The sequence below is a fragment of the Mustela nivalis genome, assembly GCF_964662115.1.
Source record: "Mustela nivalis genome assembly, chromosome: 9".
Lineage (NCBI taxonomy): Eukaryota > Metazoa > Chordata > Mammalia > Carnivora > Mustelidae > Mustela > Mustela nivalis.
Genome location: NC_139028.1, coordinates 43,380,545 through 43,401,875, shown reverse-complemented (window position 1 = coordinate 43,401,875; position 21,331 = coordinate 43,380,545). Strand labels below are relative to the sequence as shown.

General features: G+C 43.2%; 1 protein-coding gene across 1 annotated transcript in view; it reads right to left on the bottom strand.

Moving 5' to 3' along the window:
• Nucleotides 1–21,331, bottom strand: part of MAML2 (mastermind like transcriptional coactivator 2) — a 343,995-nt gene that overhangs the window by 90,618 nt on the left and 232,046 nt on the right. Inside the window, exon 3 of the mRNA XM_082682641.1 lies at nt 19,314–20,750. Coding sequence (XP_082538767.1) covers nt 19,314–20,750 — 1,437 coding nt within the window. The remainder of the gene's footprint in view (nt 1–19,313; nt 20,751–21,331) is intronic.

Sequence of the window (21,331 nt, the reverse complement as noted above, 5' to 3'; positions counted from 1 at the left end):
GAATTTGTTGTTTGCTAATGGGACCAAAAAAATAAGGATTATGCACTGAGTTTATCAAAGAGCTAAAATTTATTCAATTAATTTAAAGGATGATCATTTACTCTGCAATTATGATCTCTGTTTTTTTAATGCTAAAATGTATTTTTTTAAATGTATTTTTTTCCATGAAATGATGGCGATTTTTCATTTTTAATGTCTTTACACAAGAAAATGAAATATAACAGATCCGGGTCAGCAACCCTACTATAAATATGGTCATATTTATAATATGGTCTTTCAAGTCTAGGGGCCACACATCTGTTCTGATCATCTCTTTCATTGTGATTTGGGGGAAATGAGATGGAGTGATTACCTGGCCTGCGGGCAGCCACCTGCATAGTCAATGGCATCAGAGCGCCGTGGCCTTGGATAAGCTCATCTTCTCAAACTATACCCCTGCGTGAAAGAGAGTATGTGATGTCCGCACCAAATTCAAAGTCACACTGAGGAGACTGAAATGCTGTGTTCTGTTTACCATGCTCTTGTTGGCTGTTTGTTTGGTCACATGAAGTCAGAGCTGGCATTTAAAAAATACCATTTCTCTCTAAAGAGAACAAAATCAGAAAAATAACCAAGGCCAGTGGTCCCCAAAGACTGACCTCTTCAACGGACTCCGCCCTCGGAGAGGTCAGGGTAGAGTCCGACCACTTTTGGTGCAGATGATGATGGCGGTTTTAAGGCCATCTGCCGTCATTCATCTTTGCAACAGCATTTGGGTTCTAACTTTCATGGTTGTTGTTGTTGTTAGTGTTATTATTAAGCACAGAGGGCGCCCTGGACGCCGTGAGAAGGACAGAAGGGGTCCTCGCAAACATCCCAATATGAAAAAGGTTTCAAGTCATTTTGACACTGAATAAACATTAGATTTCTCTGAGATTGCAAGTGATCTTTGTCAAGGGGACTCTGATGGAACCAGCAAACCCTCAGGAAGAGCTTTCCCTTTCTGTTGTCTGTTTTCCAGGCACACCGACAGTGCTGGATAAAGAGTGTTGCACGGAGCGCAGGACACTGGCGAGTGGGCGGTACCTACTTTGCTTTGGACTGTTCCTCTGAAAAAAGTGAATTAAATGCAGAAGAATAGAAGTGGGCAAGCAGAAACTTAAGCATGATTCTTCATTCACTCTTTAAACCCTTCCTACAAAGCCAATTATGTATTTGGTTCTTCAGTTTAGAAATGTCATATTAGATACCACAAAGCAGATTGATTTCCCAAGGAAGGTATTGATAATATTTCATGTTTTCTGATATAATATTCTCCCAAACAAAATCCATTGCCTAATGTTATTGATATCATGCTCTCCCTGCAGCAGACCTGAAATGTAAGGAAATAGGATTCGACTCACTACTTCTTGTTAGTAAAGTTAATGAGACCTGGGAGTAGCTAATATGGTTGTCTGTTTTATCACTAGAGTGCTCAAAAGTTCAGCCTCCCCTTTGTTCTCCTGGACAGAAACTCTTCTTACAGGTGTTGCCAAGTTTTCCAAATTGTGTGGTATCTTCTTATTACCGGCCTTATCCAGACAAAGTGGAGATTCTACCATCATTTTTAAAAAATATTTTATTTATTTATTTGACAGAGAGACAGCGAGAGAGAGAGCACAAGCAGGGAGGGGGCAGAAGGAGAGGGAGAAGCAGGCTCCCAGCTGAGCAAGGAGGCCTGACGTGGGACTTGATCCCAGGACCCTGGGATCATGACCTGAGACGAAGCCAAGGGTTTAATGATCGAGCCACACAGGTGCCCCCTAGCTTAATTTTTGTGTCTCCAAGACATAACACAGACTCCTCAGTACTCCATCAGTCATTGAGCACATTTTAAGTGCCTGCAAAGGGCTGGGGAGTGTGCTGGCTGCTGGGGGTTGAGAAGTGGAGACTGTCCAGCGAAGAAGACAGATAATTCTAGAAGGCACAACATAAAGAGCAGGAAGAGCTGAGAGAGGGGAAGTCAGGTGGGGGTGGATCTGTCTGACCAGCTTCCTAAAGGAAGTGACGATTAAGGGGAAATCTGACTGATGAGTAGGAGTTCCCCCAAGTTCTCTTTTTCTTTGTCTTTTCAGGTTACTGGAAAAGCTGGTGAGGTTTGGCTGGGAAGATACAGTTCAGCGTGTCATCTGCTACAATGGTCGATGTGAAAAATGTTTTCACTCTTTGCTCTGAGTTCCGATAGCACCTTTCATGTTGATCACATGCTGAGCTCTTTAGTCTTGCGGTACAATACTCCCACGCTCCCCTAAACTTGGATACTGAAGTGAACCTCATTGATCCTTCTTTGGGGGTCCCTTATCTCCACGGTTAGCACCAATTTGTGAATAAATTCTCCTCTTTCCAAGGCAAGGAGGAGGTGAAGAAATTTTTCATTTTAAAAGAATTACCACTGAAAGTGTGACCCTCACAGTCACCTGAGTTACCCTCCAAGGGGAGTCTCGGAGACATTTAGGGGAGAAAGACAAGCGTGTTAGACCTGGAGGCATGAACGTATGCATCTTGTAAAGTAACGCATGAGCAAATCTCGGAGAGGTAAACAAGTTCCCCTCCTTTTCTGTTCACTTTTTTCTCTCCCTGAAATTTTAGGCTTCACGTGTATATACTGCAAACAGTGATGGAGGGCTTCTTTCGTTTTACTGACACGCGTGCGTGCGTACACACCCCCACATATGGGAGGTGCATAGCCCTTTAGAACTTCCTGCTTAACTTCTCACAGCAACTCCCTCCATTTAAGTTGGGCTGTGGTCCCTGAGGGACGCCTCCGGCATCTGGGTTTGGCAGAGAATCCCATTCCCATGGAAGTTAGGGCTGCCCTCAGACTCCCTGCCTGGCGAGGTTCTCACCCACGTGCATGCATTGGGCTTCTTTGGAATGTGTAACCCAAAGTGGACTGATGAGGGCTCTTTACGATTCCCCAAATCACACAGAAAGTTTCTAGGTGACTAGAAACTTCTTGCCTCTGAGTATAGGGAAAATGAGGTCTACATCAATCTTCACCAGCACACGGCTTATTTCTCTCACTGCTCTAGAAAAATGAATGTTGGCAGTACTTTACACATCAAAACCGTCCAAGTGGAGCCTGACCTTAGGGCCTTGGGATCCATGCTGAATTCACATTCATTTAGATTTGACCCCATTTCAAGTGTTCAGAGAAATGTGAAAGAATTTTACAATAGCCACCCTCCCCAAAAGAACTGAATGAAACATGAGGAGGAAAAACAAATGGAGAAATTTGTGAGAATGGTTGGCTTCATCTGTAGTTGCAAACAGAAATAGGCAATTTGTCAGAGTTTAAATTGCCTTATAAAGTATCTTTACACAGTAGAAGAGATGGTCAGAAATGCCTTTTTTTGGCCCCAATTTCCTTTCATTTCTCCCTTGGGATTACTCGTTCCTACTTTTTATCCCATCTTTCTGACCCTCTGGCTTTGACTATGTAGACAATTTCAATTTCATCACTCACATGGGTCAAAACTTATTTTAGGAATCATCATGGCTGTAACAGGAGTAAAGGGAGCAAGTTGTTTGGGGGACTCTATTCATATATGCAAAACACAGCCTCCGCTACCAAGTCCTGCCTCCCCAGGCTGGTGTGGTGTCCAGAGCACAGCCTGGGAAAGGCCCCTGGGCCTGGCTGCCTTGGTGTCAAAGCCTTTACTGCCCAGGGCTCTGTATAGACTTTGGAAATAGAACTGATGGCTCAAAACCTTTTTACCTTGATAAAACATGTCAACAAACTTTTGCCCACAAAACTGGTGCGGATAGGCATAGATACTGATAGGCATTCAGGTAGCTCCCAATCTATAAATATCTATAAATGACCACTAGACAGGAAGAGCTCTGTGGCCCTTCACTGGTGAGGCTCTGGCTAATCTCACTTTTCCTCCTCCCTTGGTCTGAAGGCCTGCTTCCCCCTGCCATGAAGGTCCAGCCAAAAATACTCCTTGTCTTCTCATTCAGAACCCAGAGCCAGGCCTAGGAGTTAGGCCTTTCATACTCCGTGGCTTTCAGAGCAAAGTTCTCTGTGCACACATGGGACTCCCATTTCTGTCTTGAACAGGGATTCTCTGTTTCACTAAGTAGACTATATTCCTGATTCCACCCCTAGGCCTGGTTCAACCAGTGTACGTTGAACAACCTTTTTTTTTTTTCTGAAATGCAGTGTTTGAGAATTTGTGGTCAGTACTCTAACAGGTCAATGGCCAGAAGTGTCAAATAGACTTCGAATAGGCCAGCCTGGGACATGATAAAGTTTCTTTAAATTGCTCCTATAGACAAAATGCACCAGGAGTATCAAACAACCAAACTAAAAATTAACTTTTAGAACCTAGTACTCAAAAGTAGAGACTGTTCAGAGGATGGAACCTGGTTCTGATCTCTAACTGGAGGAAAGGGTTTTGTGTTTCTGCTTCAGGGAAGAGTGGTACTGGCGCCATAATGAAGACATTGCCCGAGAATGCCATGGGGACAGTCCCTGGGCTGGGGTCTGGCCGCTGACCCTGATCTTGGTACCCCTCGCTGACTGAGAGCTGTGTCAAGGGTCAAGGCCTCTGGGTGAGAAAAGCTGTCAGAGGGATTCAATAGCATCGTAAATGAAATGTGTTGATCTCATTTGTTTGTATATGGGGCAGTAACTGATTATACAAAACCAATGATTCTATCTTTTTTCATTCATTTTTAAATCCCTTCCTATGTTTTTACCCTTTGTACTTATTGTTCTGTTTTGTTTTGGAGAGAGACACCAATACAGATTTCCAGGGGGAAGAGAGCTTAGAGAACCTGCTGCTACAGGTCATGGCCAGGAGTCATTCCCCACCAATAATCCTGGATGTCTCTGAGGCAGGAGCTAAGTGTGATAAATGTCAGCAAATGAACAGACTGGCATAGAACCCAAAATCCACCAGGGAGAAGGGCAAAACCATGAACACATTTTCAGTGGTAACCAGATCAGACTAACTGCTTAATCCCTAATAAATAGAGTGGGATCAAAAACTGAAATCTTCTTTGGAAATAGCTATGTTCCAGAATTTCATGGAAAAATATATTAAAACTTGATGTACATGAAACTATGAAAATAGATATTGCATTAATCAGAATTAAATTACATACACACACAGTAAGAGGGTAGTATAGTGGGCAAAAATATAGCAAATGTCCGATTTGGATTAAAGACATGGCTGAACAAACTCCTTTAGGGCAAGGATTGTGCATTTATGTTTGAGACACAGTGTGCAGAGCATGGCTAGAAGCAGACAAACATCATCTGAATTCCACTTCTGCCACCTGATAGCTGTGTGATTTAGGCCAATTACTACGCATTCTGCTCATGAAGACTATCGATCTTCATGGATAAGGAAGAGAAAATGATGCTTGTTTCTTAGAAATGTCATGGAAAAACCAATTAGCCCACAGTAGGTGCTCAATAAATGAAGCTTTCTTTCCCATCCCTTCTTTGCACACTCCATAGCACTGAATGTATCTAGGAGGGCATTATCACTATTCGACAATGTTCTTTCTTGATGCTTTGAGTTTCTTCTTATTGTCTCAAAGGAGTTATAATGTCTCTGAAGGTTTCAACATTTACCTTTCATATATCCTTTGTCAGGAAGCTATCAGCAGACATAGACCACCAAAATGAGATTGAAATAAGCAAATAGAGCCACACACGGGACCCAGAAGAGGAAATCCGATAAAGGAAAGAAATGAAAGCATTCCCAGCATGGAGGCAGGAAGTCCTAGGGTGACAGCACTATCTGGGGGCCTATAGAACTCTGTGGGGACGTCTGGGCTGGGGAGAGAAGGCTCCTGGGAAGAGGCATCCAGGAAAAGAAACAACAAACAGATCATCTGACAGGAATTACAGGTGGAAAACTGACAGATGTTTCACAGAGCTGTTGGATGGAATGAGAAGACACAGCCAGAGAGTCAAAGAAATTTTACAAATGAAAAGAAAGTTAGACACTGAGCTCTTTCAGAGGAATTATGGCTTCAGCACTCTGGCTTGTCTTAGCTGTAAACATTACTAATGTCTTCATAGTTCTGAAGACACTGATATGGACTTGGGCAAATTTTTGACAAAACCTTGCAGTGGCAAAGGGGAAGACAAAGAAAGACTAAAATCTTCATCTATTGTGTAAGATGTAAAAAAGAACATACCAAGAGGTCTGAGGCATGCATGAATTTAGTGATCTGATGATAACTACCAGAAGAAGAAACTCAAAATGATGAAAGTAGTTTCCTCTAGGTGACAGCTAAGGGAAGGGGGTGCCAAGGAATAGCTTTTACCTTTTAGCAAGACTTGTCTTTTTAAATTATTTGCCTGGGTTCCTTTGATAAAAAGGATGAGGGTGAGGACAGTAATTGGATTTTAGAATCATAAAATTCAAGGATTACAGAATAAATTTGTAACAAAGGGGGTAAACAAAGTCTAATTACTAAAGGAAGTCCACGTCCAGAATCTTCTATTTCTCATGCCCCTGCGGTCCCCACCACAGGGCACACCCCCTTCAGCACCTTTCTTAGAGCAGTTGGCATGGTGTTCTGTGTACAGGAAGTGGTTACGTATTTTTTGATCAAAAAATAACTCTATCAATTGCTGAATGTTTTCACAGTGATTTTTAATGAGGTTGCTCTGGTGAGCAGAGGGGTCACATCTGAAATTTACAGTTTTGTTCTATGTAGAGGGATAAGATTATAGCTTAAAAGGATTTTTAAAACATTCTCCTTGAAAGCTGGCTCAGAGGTAGACATTTCATAGGTCTCATCTACTTTACACAATGCTTGGGTTTGCCAGAGCCTCATTCGAGACATTGAGATTTGAGTGATGCAGTCTAACGGGAATTTGAATTATGCATTTCCATATAGCCTCTAAACTCTACCTTGGGATAAGCCAGAACCCAGAGTTGAAGACTGTCCGGAAGGAATCTAAGTTCCAGGGAGGTGTCTCAGGGAAACTTTGAAAGGGGGAGGGGAAGAGAGATGTATTCTTACTTAAACAAAGTGCAAAAACCATTGATACAGAGTTTCAGAAAACATGACATCTGTACCCCATTATCTCAGCTTCCCAGGGAAAAGTATTCACTGAATTAAAATCCAGGATTTTGGCCTTGGGTTTTATAATGCAGCTTAAAAACAGAAACTTCAAAGGAAACGGTGTCATGGTGTCTTTGCAAAATGTTTGGTGGAAGATATCCATCGTGTTACCCAATTCCCCCAGTGATAAATGAACCTTTGAATTCATTTCCAGGAAATAGTTTGCCTCTACTGATGAACTGGCGTGCTTTCTTTCATGCTAGAGAAGAAGAACCCCTATATCCCCCACATAATTTCTTTTTGCCTTAATTGCCTGGAAACTTACAGTCAGATTTGGAATTCAACCACTGCAAGTGTTTACTAACATTTAATTTGGATTATTTCAGTGGATTTGTTTCTGGTAGTCCTTAGTGTGCAAAGGAAAGCAAGCTAACACTTGTGAGTTGCCATCAAGGTGAGTTGCCATCAAGGCCCTACATTTGTCCTAAGTCTCATGGAATGTTTTCAATAATACTGCAAAATAGTGTCATAATTCTTACTGTACAGATAATGCAGCTCAGTTTCAGAGACTCCAAGTAATTTGACCAAGGCTATCTGATCACTAAGGTAAACCATGCATAAATTCTCAATAATGTACCTTTTTATTTTCAGGTTGATGTCAGAAGTTCTTCAACTCTATTTTTTTCCCTTTGATTTCAAGACCATACAACCTGTAACACACACACACACACACACACACACACACACATACACTGAGGCGTCTTTCCCTTCTTTCCTTTTTCTGTGTCCTTATGTTGGGACTTTCTCTCAGGTACTCTGTTAGCCCTTGGAGGCACAAAGAAAAATTATATGTAGACTCCAGTCTCAAGGAGCTTGCAGTTTAGTGGAGGGGTTGACGTATAGACTTAACTATATAATTCAAGGTAGCAAGCAATGAATGCAATGAGAGATACAAAAAGCTTTGTGGGTTCAGAGAAGAAAAAGAAATTCCATGGTCCAACTCTCCAGGAATTCCTCGTTCACTGGACCAGTCGGATATCTAAACAAAATTACCATACGATATAAGAATGGTACCAACAGTGTTGGCAATCTGTTGTATGTACTAGAGGAGGAGGAAACAAATTTTGCTTATTTCAGAGCTTGGGGAGAGGTGATGTCAGCAACATAGGCAGTTAGGGCAGAGGCTGGGGTTCTAAGACACTTTGGAACTCTCCAAGCAGCTGGGCAGGAAGCCACAGGCAGGAGGGAAAAGGGAACTGTTGGGCAAAAGGCATTCATGGGAAGGAGAGCCAGTCCAGTGAAAGAGAGCCTTGGGGAGTGACTGGATTTGCAGTGAAGTGGCATTTCCAGGGAGAAGGCGTGGTCAAAGCAACAAAGATAAATGGAAGCCCAGCCACTGGCCACGGCCCTACGGAGTACAGAACGAGGTAGAATTCCTTGGACATGCCATCCAGCCCACTACTGAGAGGGACAAGGGAGTTGGAAAGAGGGAGGCTTGCAATAATGTGAGTACACAGGGAACAAAGGTGAGGAAGATGATGCCTTATTCAGGAAGCATTTTCTAGTTCCCAAAGGTGCTTTATCTTTGTATTCTCTGAATATCCTACGGCTACTTCTATCAGAAACCTTATAACACTACATAATCACTTGTTTCTGTCCATTACCTATGGGTAGGGAGTGTTGGTAAATTATTGATGTTCCATATGTTTCATAAAAACAAAGAATCATTTGGAATATTCTTGATAAAATTCTCTTGGTTGACTCTTACCCATATGATTCCCTGTGGTATAGGTCAGTCTAGGCTCCAAGGAAGAGCCTTCCACAGGTTTAACCTGGGGCATAGCTGAGAGTGAATTCTCTAGTTTCTACCCCTGCAAACTAGAACCGTTGGTGCAGATCCATGGGCAAATGGTGTTTTAAGGGCGGACTTGTTATGGAAGAAGGTGGAAATGATAGCTCCTGCTCCTTCCTTCTTGGGATGAGAGGGTAGCATGTTGGCACCCTTAACTCCCAGGAACAGAAGAATGGATGGTGGGTCAATGGTGTAATTCGTGTGTTCATTGTTCAACAGATATGTTTTGGGTTCCTCCCATGTAGTAGCCATGTCAAAAGTTGGAAGACAATGGTGAACAAGATGGACACAATCCTTGCCTTCAAGTAGCCTGCAGTTTAGTTGAGGAAGACACACAAGAACACAGGTAGATGAGGACTGATATCAGCTAAAACAGCGGAAGCAGAGGTAGCTACCAGAGAGTATAGGATGGGAGCTAATCCAAATCGGGAAGCCAGGGAAACCTTGTGGGGGAAATATCTCAGCTGAGACTGAGAGAGCACAGAGTTAGGTTAGCTGTGCAGAGCAGAACAGAAGAATGTTCTTGATGGAAGGAACAACATACTTGAAGACCTGAGGGTGAGGGAAAGCATGGTACTTCTCAGGAATCGGAGTATACCTTTTATGGCAGGAGCCAGAGTGCAGAGTGTGTGTGAACGTGGCAGGTAAAGATGAGTGAATGAGTGGGTGGGAGTCAAGGAATAAACAAAAGCTGGGAGTGGAAACCAATAAATCTTGGCAGGAGCCTGGTCATATAAGGCTTTATAAGCTACATAAAGATTGAGATTTTATTCTGAGAAAATGAAGGTCATTTGCGGGCCTCAGGTAGGTGACAGACTTGACCACATTCCTGTTTAAGCATGCTCACTCCAGTAGCAGGTTGGCAAGACTGGAGGGAGGCAGGCCAGTTTAGCCAGCACATGACATGAGAAGGGACAATGGTCAGAAGCTATTCAGGATATGTTCTGCCCATGGGTATGTCCATTCAGAATTCACTCCTTTGTGCTGGAGGCCTGTGGGAGAGAGAGATGGGCCTGCCAGCTCATTTAGCCTCGTGGCTCTCCCCAGGACAGATCCTCTTCCAGGAAAAGTCTCTTCATCCTTGTGGCTAACAACAGCTTCAGTGGCTAAATGTCCTCTCCTTCCCCCATTCCCACTGAAGGCTTGCCATCGAACAGGTCTCCAGGAGGTCAGGGAAAAGGGGTGAGTTCAAAAACTGATCTGTAGGGAAAGGGTGGAAGAGGAGAGGCTAGAGCCGAAGGGAGGGGAACGGGACAAAGACCCAGAGGCACAGAGTAGGAAGGGGAGCCCAAGCCCAGAGCGTGAAGCCCACAGGCTCACGTGCACACCCGCACAGGCCTGTGGACTACCAAGAAGAAGCGCCCAAACCTCCCTGTTTATGAAGTTCATGTTTCCTAAAGGTGGAGCCGAACTTAAGCTCCTGTGAAAAGCCAACTGTGGAAAATGCCAGTGATTCATGGTGGAGGGAATTAGCAGCAGAAAGAAAGGGAAACAGGTCAACCACCCCCATTCTTTCTTCCTCGGGGACCTTGAAACTTGATTTTGCAGGATGCACAGGAAAATAGTCATTGGCTTCCCTCTATTATGCGCTATTCAATTTATTGCGTGGAGAATAAAGTGCCACTTTATTGTTCAGATTCATTGCATGAAATGCAAATATTCAGCTGGAGTTCTCTAATTAGTATCCAGAGAGCTGCCTAGGCTCTGTGTGTGTAAGTTTGGTCTTCCCTGCTTAAAACCCAGTGTAAAAGCGTAAGATGATTCACTCCCATTTCATCTCTCTGATCCTGGTAGTCTAAACATTTGTGCCGTCTTTTGTTTCAAATCGAGAGCTCCTTATAATAAACACCTTCAGAATCTCAAGTTTCTGTGCCTGACTTTAATTAACCATTAACGTGAACATTTACTGATTACTGCACCGGCGAAATGGGTTGTTGCTTCCTTTCAATTTCACAAAAAGAAATCACCACCCCCCCTCTACCAAACTGATAACAACTGACATCTGATTAGAAAAGGCAGAACTAATTAGAATAGGTGCAAAGGGGACTGTTTGAGTCACCTACATTAATGCACATTATAGTTAAATATCTGTCAGATTTTCCATTAACCCTCTTGCATTTCCATCCTTGGGATCAAATCTATTTCTTAACCTCATACCCCTTTTTTCCCTGGTTGGAAACTTGGTATTCAACAGGCTGAATTACACATTAATGCTTTAAATGCACAGCTCTTGTTGATGGATGCAACATACTGACAAAGACCTTGGAATGAAAATAATAGAAGTCATTCCCCTAAGTGTGGATTTAAACCCTATGCATTATGATTCCAAGGCTAACGTGTTCCTCTTGTTATTGTGTTGATTTCTTTATTGAGGAATACAGGAGTTAATTGTTGCTTTACACAAATTCACTCTATTGTGCTCTGAGCTATTACATACTAGGATGACAAAATAAAACAGACATGAAAGTGGAATATCCAGTAAAAGAGAGCTCTACTCTGTAAAAGGTTAAAATAACACATTCAAAGTTGAATTGGTAGCCTTACGGGAAAGGCCCATGTGATTTGGATTCAGTTATTGTACAGAGCGGATTTATGTATCCCCAAGAAGAACCCAGTGAGTATCTAGGACAGACATCTCCTTCACATCAAAAGCTCACTGAGGAGTTGGGACCATGCCTTCCTGATCTTATAGATGGGTGCAAAGAGGGTTCTCTACATCACGCGATCTTTTCATTTCCAATTCCTGGCACCTTGTAGGTGCTCAATAAACTCTTATCATACAAATGCATGCACGCATTATGGTTTTTTCCCGTGGCGAAACTCTAACAGGGACCCCACACAGTTCTTAAATCCTGATGGAGCATGTTAAAGGACAAGAAAGGGAATGAGTTTTCTTTATCATTGAAAAAAGCTAACCAAACTCTTGAAATTTTTTCCTTGAAAAACAAAGTCATCTACCACTCCCCTGGGCATTCTCCATTTTTATATGAGATCAGAGGTACCAAGGCACCCACCAGCAAATCAGCCTAGCAACAAAAGCAAGAATAAACCAAGCCTGCGGTAGGATGAAAACAGCTCAGTTTGAAAATACTCTCTGATCATTTAATCTTTTAAAAATATTATTTATTTATTTATTTATTTTTGGTCCCTTACCATATCTTCTTTGTTCTGAGTGGTGGTATCAGTGTCCAGACGGTGACAAACAGCAAACCCTCAACAAACATTTTTTGAATGAATGGATAAAAACCATTGGTAGAGTTCAGAACAGGGCAGTACTCAATTTAGCCTTAGATCTTTAAGCTCAAGGCTCTTGGCTGGGGCAGGTGGGGAAACCTAAAGATCTGTGGATTCAGACAAGTCCACGTTGGTGAATTTGCCTGAAGATCCCTCCCTGCGTCAGAATTCTTGGCTTAAAATTTTCCCTGAGGTAGAAATAAACTGGGCATGTAGACAATCACGAAATTTCGAACAGATTCCCTAGCAAAGGCTCTGTTAGCACAACCCAAACCACATCTACCTAGTTACATAACGTAGGCAGCCCAGTGGTTATTAACACTGGGCTTCAATTCAGACCAGTTCCTAACTGTAGTTCTGAGCAAGTTATTTAACCTCTCTGAGCCTCAGTGCCCTCAAAGGGGTTGATAGTATCTACCATTTGGGCTGTTCGCATGTGGCACAGAATTGGTACTAATGTGAAAGCCAACAAATCAGCTAACAGAAACTAACAAGACACATGCAAAATCCCCCTCCTGCTAATTTTGCCAATCAAGATTCTTCAGTACAGGTCAGATTAACATACACGTTTGGAAATTTATTTGGGCTCAGCCCTAGCACTGGTCTCATGGAATATTAAAAATGCATTTTTATTTTCTTTTCAACTGGAAAGATAAATGACGAAGTATCAAAGATAAAATGAAAATGCAAACATAGTATGTTCTTGGTCTGCCACGGACAGTCCTTGGTGTGTATCAGACCTCGTCCCTCTTGCCAGCCCAGCCCAGCCCAGCCATAGTGAGTCATAACAGAAATCACCAAATTGTCAAGGGTCATTTGTAATGATCACCTAGCATCTCTTGGGTCTCTATCCTAACTTCAATCTAGATTTTATATTTGACCCATGACCACAGGTTTACTACCATCTTTTGGCCTCACTCCTAGATTCCAAGTATGCTGATTGATTTTGTGTCCCAGTTTGTCTAGGACATTGGCTTGGCCTTGTTTTTGGCCCTTCACGCTCTGACTTTTTGATCTGGTTCTAGCCCCTAAATCTGAACCCTGGCACTAGCCTAACTGGCTGACCCTTTAGCCAATCTGTGGCTCCTGGCAAAGGGGTGGTTTGGAAGTTATATTGTTGCAGAACACTGAATCCATATTCTGCATTCATTGGGATAATACTGCGATTATTTTCCCAGTAGAAAAGTCATTCTCAGCTGATTCAAGGTTATATCTCTTCTCTGGCACTTTTACTGGGTGATTATAAGGATTTGTCAGTATATGAGTGCTCCAGTGATTCCTCTACCTTCAAGTGTGTGTTCTTCTTTAAGACCAGATATATCCAAAATTACCGGGGTGCCTGGGTGGCTCAGTGGGTTAAGCTTCTGTCTTTAGCTCAATCCTGATCTCAGGGATCTGGGATCGAGCCCTGCATCGGGCTCTCTACTCAGCAGGGAGCCTGCTTCCCCCAACCCCCACCACCTGCCTCTCTGCCTACTTGTGACTTATTTGTCAAATAAATAAATAAAATCATTAAAAAACAACAACAGCCAAAAAAAAAAAAAAACCACCAAAAACCCCACAAAATTACCTTAAAGAAGAAGGGGTGAGAACATGAGGCTTGTCTGATTTACGCCAAGGGTAGATATGTAAAGCGTGAAGGATAAACTTGGCTAGGCAGAGAGAGCAGGGTGAGGTTCTTAATATATGATTGAGGCTCTTAATATATGATATAAAACTTGGCTTTAAACTAAGGAGGAAATGTACGAATTTATGTTTCGGTCATAACAAACCATCCATTCACTGGCTGCGTTCCCTCTCAGAATTTTTAGAGATGGGATAATTCTAAACCAAATATAGAATCCACTTGAGTTTCATGGATCTAATGTTAGAAAAAAAAAATTCACACTTTTAAGTGTCTGATTATACAGCTCTGACAAAGATCACTTCTTGGTTCAAGAGGTTAGAGCTTTTGGCTTGAACTCTCACAAGCCCTAGTGAACCAATAACTCTTTCACACCTTAAACAAGTATTCAGTGACTTGAAGATAAATCAGAACTGCATGTGTTATGTCCCTCTCCTGCCCTCTCTCATAACCTTCAATTCAAAAAGGGAAGGAAATTATAGCCAGGAGGTATTTCCATTTGCCAAGCCCCAAACATTAGTAAGACAGAGTCACTGAAGACATTTTGTGAAATACCAAATACCATTTGTTCTCTCAGTATCTGGAGAAGGGATTACTTGAAACCACCCCAGGCATGGAACGATAAAGAGGTCTCCAACAATTTGATTATGCTGCGTCCGTCTCTCAGGCATCCCTCACATCTAGGAGAACAGAGATAGGTACCCAATAAAGAGGCGCACAGGCTCTCCCCAGTTTATTCTTTGCCTAACCATGCAGATCTGTCTGGGTGAAGAGCTCTGAAGGGTGATGCTCTGCTGGGTAAATTACAAGCAACTGATTGACAAATTCAATCTACCATCTTGTAGCAGAAAGACAAGATTTCCACCATGTCCAAGATGAAAGGACTCCAATGATCAAATCCCATAACAAGTCTTCCTATGTTTGGTACAAAGTGAGTAACACAAACAGAAAAAGATTCATGACCAATGCTTGCATTTAGGACACTCTAGTTGATAAACTTAAGAATTGCTTAATTCCCAATCTCTCCCCTCCTATGGCTTCAGTCACGAGTAACAGAGACTTAGCTAATTGAGAATGGGAACACACATGTGTACGGTTTCCTATAAATGGTGAGGTTAAACCTTCCTGAGCTGAGAATACTTGGCAATATACTAGATGAGACAATAAGAATTAGAAAAACCTTAAAAATACGCACATCCAAATGAAAGTTCCTTCTCAAAATTATCATTTATTACTTTATTGCCTTCAGAGAAAGTTCACAAGCCATATTTGAAATCCAGTCCTATTCTATCACCTATTCCTCGTTTTTGACCCAAAGCAGCATTAGCCATTTTGAGTGTTTTCAAAGATCACCCTAACAGGATGAACAGTACTGCACTGGCAATAATCCACTCAATGAGCATAAAACTCTGAACACAATTCTCACAGAAAAACTCTGTAACCATATTGAACAGGGGTCCATCCGCCCAAAGGTGAATGCTTTTAAGAAGGCACCACTTATTTGACCATAGAACCCGGGTACACTTGCTTTCAATTCAGACACAGGACTTCCAAATCCTCCCTCTTAGAACTGTGGATCAGGAAGGGACAATTTGATTCAATATACAAAGTTAGGACAAAGCCGTAAATGGGTCACCGTGTCCAGCCTGTATAGAAGGGGTCTTCAGCCTGAAATGCTGCTGCCACTTACATCACTTTTAAAGGGCTTTCTTGAAAAGATGAAAATTGTCTTGGCATCATGTGTCATAGGCACTGGAAATGGTTTAATATTACCTAAGACATTGAACGATGTTTGTTGATTTGGCCATCAGCACCCACTGGTGTGCTTGAGTTCTGGAAGCTTTGATGGGGACAAAGAGGACATGAGTGTGGTGTATAGCTGTAGATATGAAAAATGGAGCCAGAAACAGGACCTAGGATGGCAGGAAGGCTCCCAAAGAAGGGCTGACAGGATATAGAGATATATTTCCTGTTATAAATCGCTTATTTTGGGTAGCTCCATAATGTTCACCGTCAAGAAGGTCAGCCGTCACACAGATATTTTTTGATTCTTTTCTTTAACAACTCTGAAGGTGAGAGATTTAAGACTTTCTTTATCCCCAAAGCATTTCATCTACCCTGTAGATTACGTAAATATGCCTCATATTACAGGAAATACTCTTTTTGAGAATTTCACAAGGGTCTATAAGCGGTCATTCATTTCCCAACATATCCTACCCGTGAGCTGTATAGTCAGTGGCTAAAAGCACAACCTTCAAAACAGACCATCAGAATCCTGGCTCTGCCACTTCTTATCTGTGCAACTTTGGAAAAGTTACTTAATCTCTCTGTGTCTCAGCTGTTTCCCCTGTAAGATGAGAACAATGGTATTTCCTCCATATGGGTGAAATGAGATACCATAAGGAAGAGAGACAGAAGTCACGTCATTTACAGGGTAAATAATGAACACTACCTCTTATTAATATCTAATTATTTATTATTTCCATTTTTATGATCAGAAGACTGGGCTTAGCGAGGGTAAATCACTACCCATTCACTATACTGCTGGACAATATAAGACTGAAGGATAGTTTTCTTTTTTCTTTTCTTTCTTTCTTTCTTTTTTTTTTTTTTTTAAGATTTTTATTTATTTATTTGGCAGAGAGAGATCACAAGTAGGCCAAGAGGCAGGTAAAGAGAGAGGAAGGCAGAGAGAGAGGAAGGGAAGCAGGATCCCTGCTGAGCAGAGAGCCTAATGCGGGGCTTGATCCCAGGACTCTGGGATCATGACCTGAGCCGAAGGCAGAGGCTTAACCCACTGAGCCACCCAGGCGCCCCAGGATAGTTTTATTTCTCTGAAACTCTTTATGTTAGAATTTGAGACTTCTATTTCTATATCATTGATGTCTGCTCTAATCTTGATTATTTCCCTTCTAGTGTGTGGGGTTGGTTTAATTTGTTGTTGATTCTCCAGTTCTTTAAAGTATAAATGCAAGTTGGTGCAGCCACTTTGGAAAACAGTGTGGAGACTCCTTAAGAAATTAAAAATAGAGCTACCCTATGACCCTGCAATTGCACTACTGGGTATTTACCCCAAAGATACAGATGTACTAAAAAGAAGGGTCACCTGTACCCCAACATTCCTAGCAGCAATGGCCACAGTCACCAAACTGTGGAAAAGAACCAAGATGCCCTTCAACAGACAAATGGATAAAAGTGATATGGTCCATATATGCAATGGAATATTATGCCTCCATCAGAAAGGATGAATACCCAAGTTTTGTATCAACATGGACGGGACTGGAGGAGATTATGCTGAGTGAAATAAGTCAAGCAGAGAAAGTCAATTATCACATGGTTTCACTTACTTGTGGAACATAAGGAATAACATGGAGAACATTGGGAGATGGAGAGGAGAAGTGATTTGGGGGAAACTGGAGGGGGAGACAAACCATGAGAGACTGTGGACTCTGAGAAATAAACTAAGGGTTTTGGAGGGGAAGAGGGTGGGGGTTGGGTGAGCCTCGTGGTGGAAATTATGGAGGGCATGTATTACATGGGTATAGTGTATAAACAATGAATTTTGGAACACTGAAAAAAATTAAATTTTTAAAAATAGAACAAATATGTGATATTCACAGCAAAAAAAAAAATATTGAGACTTATTCCAATGCATCTCCTACATAAGAGTAATACTTGTTAAAAATATTCTGATATCATACATGGCTCTTTCCATGATAATCATAGTAAGTGTCAACTTTGTTCTAAACTCTGGGTGCAAAATGATCTCATTTTTAAGAGATTTATTTATTTATTATAGAGAGGGGGAGAGAGAGAGCGTGAGTGCACATGTTGAGGGGGGAAGGCAGAGGTGCAGGGAGAGAGAATCTCAAGCAGGTTCTCTGATTAGCACAGAGCCTGACACGGGGCCCGATTCCACAACCCCGAGATCATGACCTGAGCTAGAATCAAGAGTCCAATGCTTAAGCATCTGAGCCACCCAAGTGCTCCTTAATTTTATTCTAAAAAAAAAAAATCCTAGGATATGTTATTATCATTCCCATTTACAGGTGAGAAAACACAGGCTTCGTGAGGTCCAGTGACTTGCTTGAGGCCCCACAGCTAGTGAAAGTCAGAGTAAGAATTTGAACCTAGATTCATCCAAACCCAAATTTGAACCTAGATTCACCCAAACCCATGCCATTAGGAATGAGTTCCACAATAGCGTTTGTTTATTAACAATCCCTAAATTACCTGTTAAAAAGGAACTTTGTAAAATATGCACATGACTCTAAGTCCATTCTCCATCAACTACAATTTAAAAAAATACACTTTTTTTTTTAAACCCCACACTACTTAAATGGGTAAGAGCGCAAAGCTTTGCATGGTGCGGAGCTCCTGAATGCTGGTTGAGAGCCGGTTTTCTCCTGGCACACATCTAGGGCAAAGGTTAGCTTGGCCACGGTCTGTGGTGCTTGTGGCATTCTTTTCTGGGCAGTAGTCGTGAAAACTACTCTAGGAATGTGATTGAAATTAGGCTCAGTGCCGTCATAATATCCCGACATATTGTTTTGACATGTAATGTGTTGTCTTTGTGCTTGGCCACTAACAGAGACGGCCAAATTACACGCATGAAGCAACATTCAGACCTTCTTCCTTCCGGGAAGAGTTTCCGCCCTCGAATTCCTTGGGGGATCCGAGTTTCCTCGCTAGCATGTGCTCTCATGGCACAAAGCTATTTCTTCATACTATTCAAGTATGGGGCAGAATAAAACTTCGGCTTTGTATTAATCACAGGATATAAGGTAACCCAGATATTTTTTTCTGTTTGTAGTGATGACGATATCATCCTTCAACACTTAATGCAGGCATTACTTTCTCCCAAAGACTTCTCTGATAGCCCCTTGCAGGGTAAGACACCCAACCTCTGTGATCACCTGTGATTAGCCTTTCCACTTAGCATTCAAATGAGAGTTTTAAAGCCTGTTTCTCTCTTTCTCTCCTGACTATGCCTGAAAACAGGGGCCATGCCTTATTTAATGCACCAGCATGGAGTCCCAGTAGGATCTATTTACGACGCGTTGGGCATTCAGACATTTCAGTTGGTTGCTGTGGATGTAGATGGGTCATTACTCTTAATATCATGTCTGGACTTATGTCAATTTCCAGCATAATCACAACATCTGGCACATGGTAGGTACTCGCATGTCGACTTAATGACCGACAGACTTACTGACTGCAGGAATAGACATCAGGTGTATCCAGATATTACTGCCAACTGGACATGTCACTAAAGATCATGAATTATAATGCAACATTCTTAATAAGCAAGAGCCTTTGACTGCTGCAGATCCCAACGAGAGGAATGATCTACAAGGAAATACTAGCTCTTGCCTCCAGATGCCCGGTGAGAGCTGGGCTTCCTAAGGCCTTCATGGGCATCCTACAGGACCACTACTGCCTTTGTGTTCTTGATTCCTCCCCAACACAAATGTTGCAACCAAAGCATAAGGACCAGGCTAAGCAGTCTCCAGGTCCTCTGCGTTTGGGGTAGCAAAATTATGGTCTTACCTGGCGGTGCTGTTGGGAGACCTGAAACCCCAGGCCTGTGATGGGCTGGTTCTGCATTTTCTGAAGCAGGATCTTTTGTTGGAGTGGCAAGGGGGACCTTAGCAAGGGCTGGCTGGACAGGGGCTGGGTGGGCTGGGACGGCTGCTGTGGTGGCGGCTGAGCTGAAATGGAGCTCTGGGGCTGCTGCGGCTGTTGCGGCTGCTGCTGGGTGTAGTGTAGGAGAGAAGGCTTATTCTGGGAAGGCAAAACCGAAGGCATCTGCTGGCTTGCTTGATCTGAGTTAAAATGGAACAAAGGCTTAGTGTTGCCATGACGGGGTTCCATGGCTGTGTGCGGAGTGTTCATGAAACTTCGACTGAGATCCTGAGGCTTCTGCTGCATGAGCACGTCCAGGTGCCCTCCCTGCGTGGACGGGCTGGCCTTGTACATGTAGTTGGCCATCCCCTTCGGCTGGCTTCCACTGCCCGCCACCCCGGCCATGGGGGAGCCCTGCGGGCTGAATGGTTGCTGGCCGAAAGAAGGGCTGGGGATTTTCTCCTGCCCAAATGGACCTGGCGACGGCCCAGCCGATGAGGGCAAGGCCGACCAGGCGGTGGGCTGGTGCTGTTGCATCCGGGCATGCTGCTGGCGGTTGGCCGCTATCTGTTTGAGCTGCTGGGCATGCGACACTTCCTGCCAGCTCGGCAGGGCCCGGCTTGTCCCCGAGGCTGTCTGTGGCTGAGCCTGGCTCTGTGGCACAGAAGGGATGGGGGAGGAAGCAGAGAGGGCAGAGTTGGCTATGGAGAAGGCAGGGCCAGTGGACGGGGGCCTCAGCTGCGGAGAGCCTGAGGGGCCCTGGGTTAGACCCGGGGAGTATTCGCTCTTGATCACTGTCTTCTCCACGGGCAAGGAGGGCCTGGGCGTGCTCCTCTGGCTCTGCTGACCCAAGTCAATGTTAAATGGGTCGTCCTGCTTGATGGTGGCGTTGATCATGTTTTCCAGCTCGAGGTCACTCATGGGAGGCACTGAAATGTTTGTCAGTTCATTGAACAGCTCCTGCAGCTCTGGGTCCATCAGCTGCTCTACGGGGTCCTCTCCGTACCTATTGGAAAACAGAGCCTCCTGGGCCAGCTGGCCATCCGTGTGCTTACTGCAAGACAGAGTCTCCCCAGGTTCCTTCTTCACTTCCTTTAAGCCCATGTTAAAGATACCATTTCCAGGAGGATGGGGTGGCAGAGGGTTAGTCTTCCGTAGGGATGCTTGGCTCATGGGCAAGGTCCCTGACATAATTGGATTTTGTCCATTGTTTACTTGGAGGCCCCCTTGTCCAGCAGAGAGGTTCTCCCCGACGCGGATTCTCTTGATATCAAGGAATGAGTTGTCCACAAAGCCATTGGGCCTCTTGCTGTTGGCGGGAGACAGGTTACCCACTTGTTTTCTTTTCAAGGAACCCTGGAGCTGAAAATATAGGGAGGATAAGGAAGAAAAATATGAGATATTATCCAGACATGCTTTTAGTCAAAAGAGACACGCTATTTCAATGTTTTGCTTTAATTTTTCCCACTTACACACAGGATGAATTCAGAAAGAAAAAGGTACCAATGAAACACAGTCTGGAATGGAATGGAACTCACCCAACAGAATAGACTGTTCCTGGAGGAGCAGGTCAGTGAGTGATTAGAGATCCCACCGGTTCCCGCGATCAGAACATAGGTCAGTGGATGGAAAATACTTCATATGTCATCACGAGTCATTGATAATAGCTACAATGTGTCACCGAATGTGGTTTTCTGGAGCAGGCCGAAACACTTCACACGCATGCACCCACGGCCCCACACAGCGACAGACTGGAATGAGCTCCATTTTGACCAAGATGGGAAACGCTGGACAGTCTAAAGGTAGGACACAGGTTCCAGTTTCTCTTTTTCCAGGATTCATCTGTGAAACCCTTCATCACTATTATCCTCTAAGCAAGTAATCAGAAGAGCTATATCCAAGGAGAGAGTGTATCTGTTCTTCTACTCTTTCTCTTCCTGTAA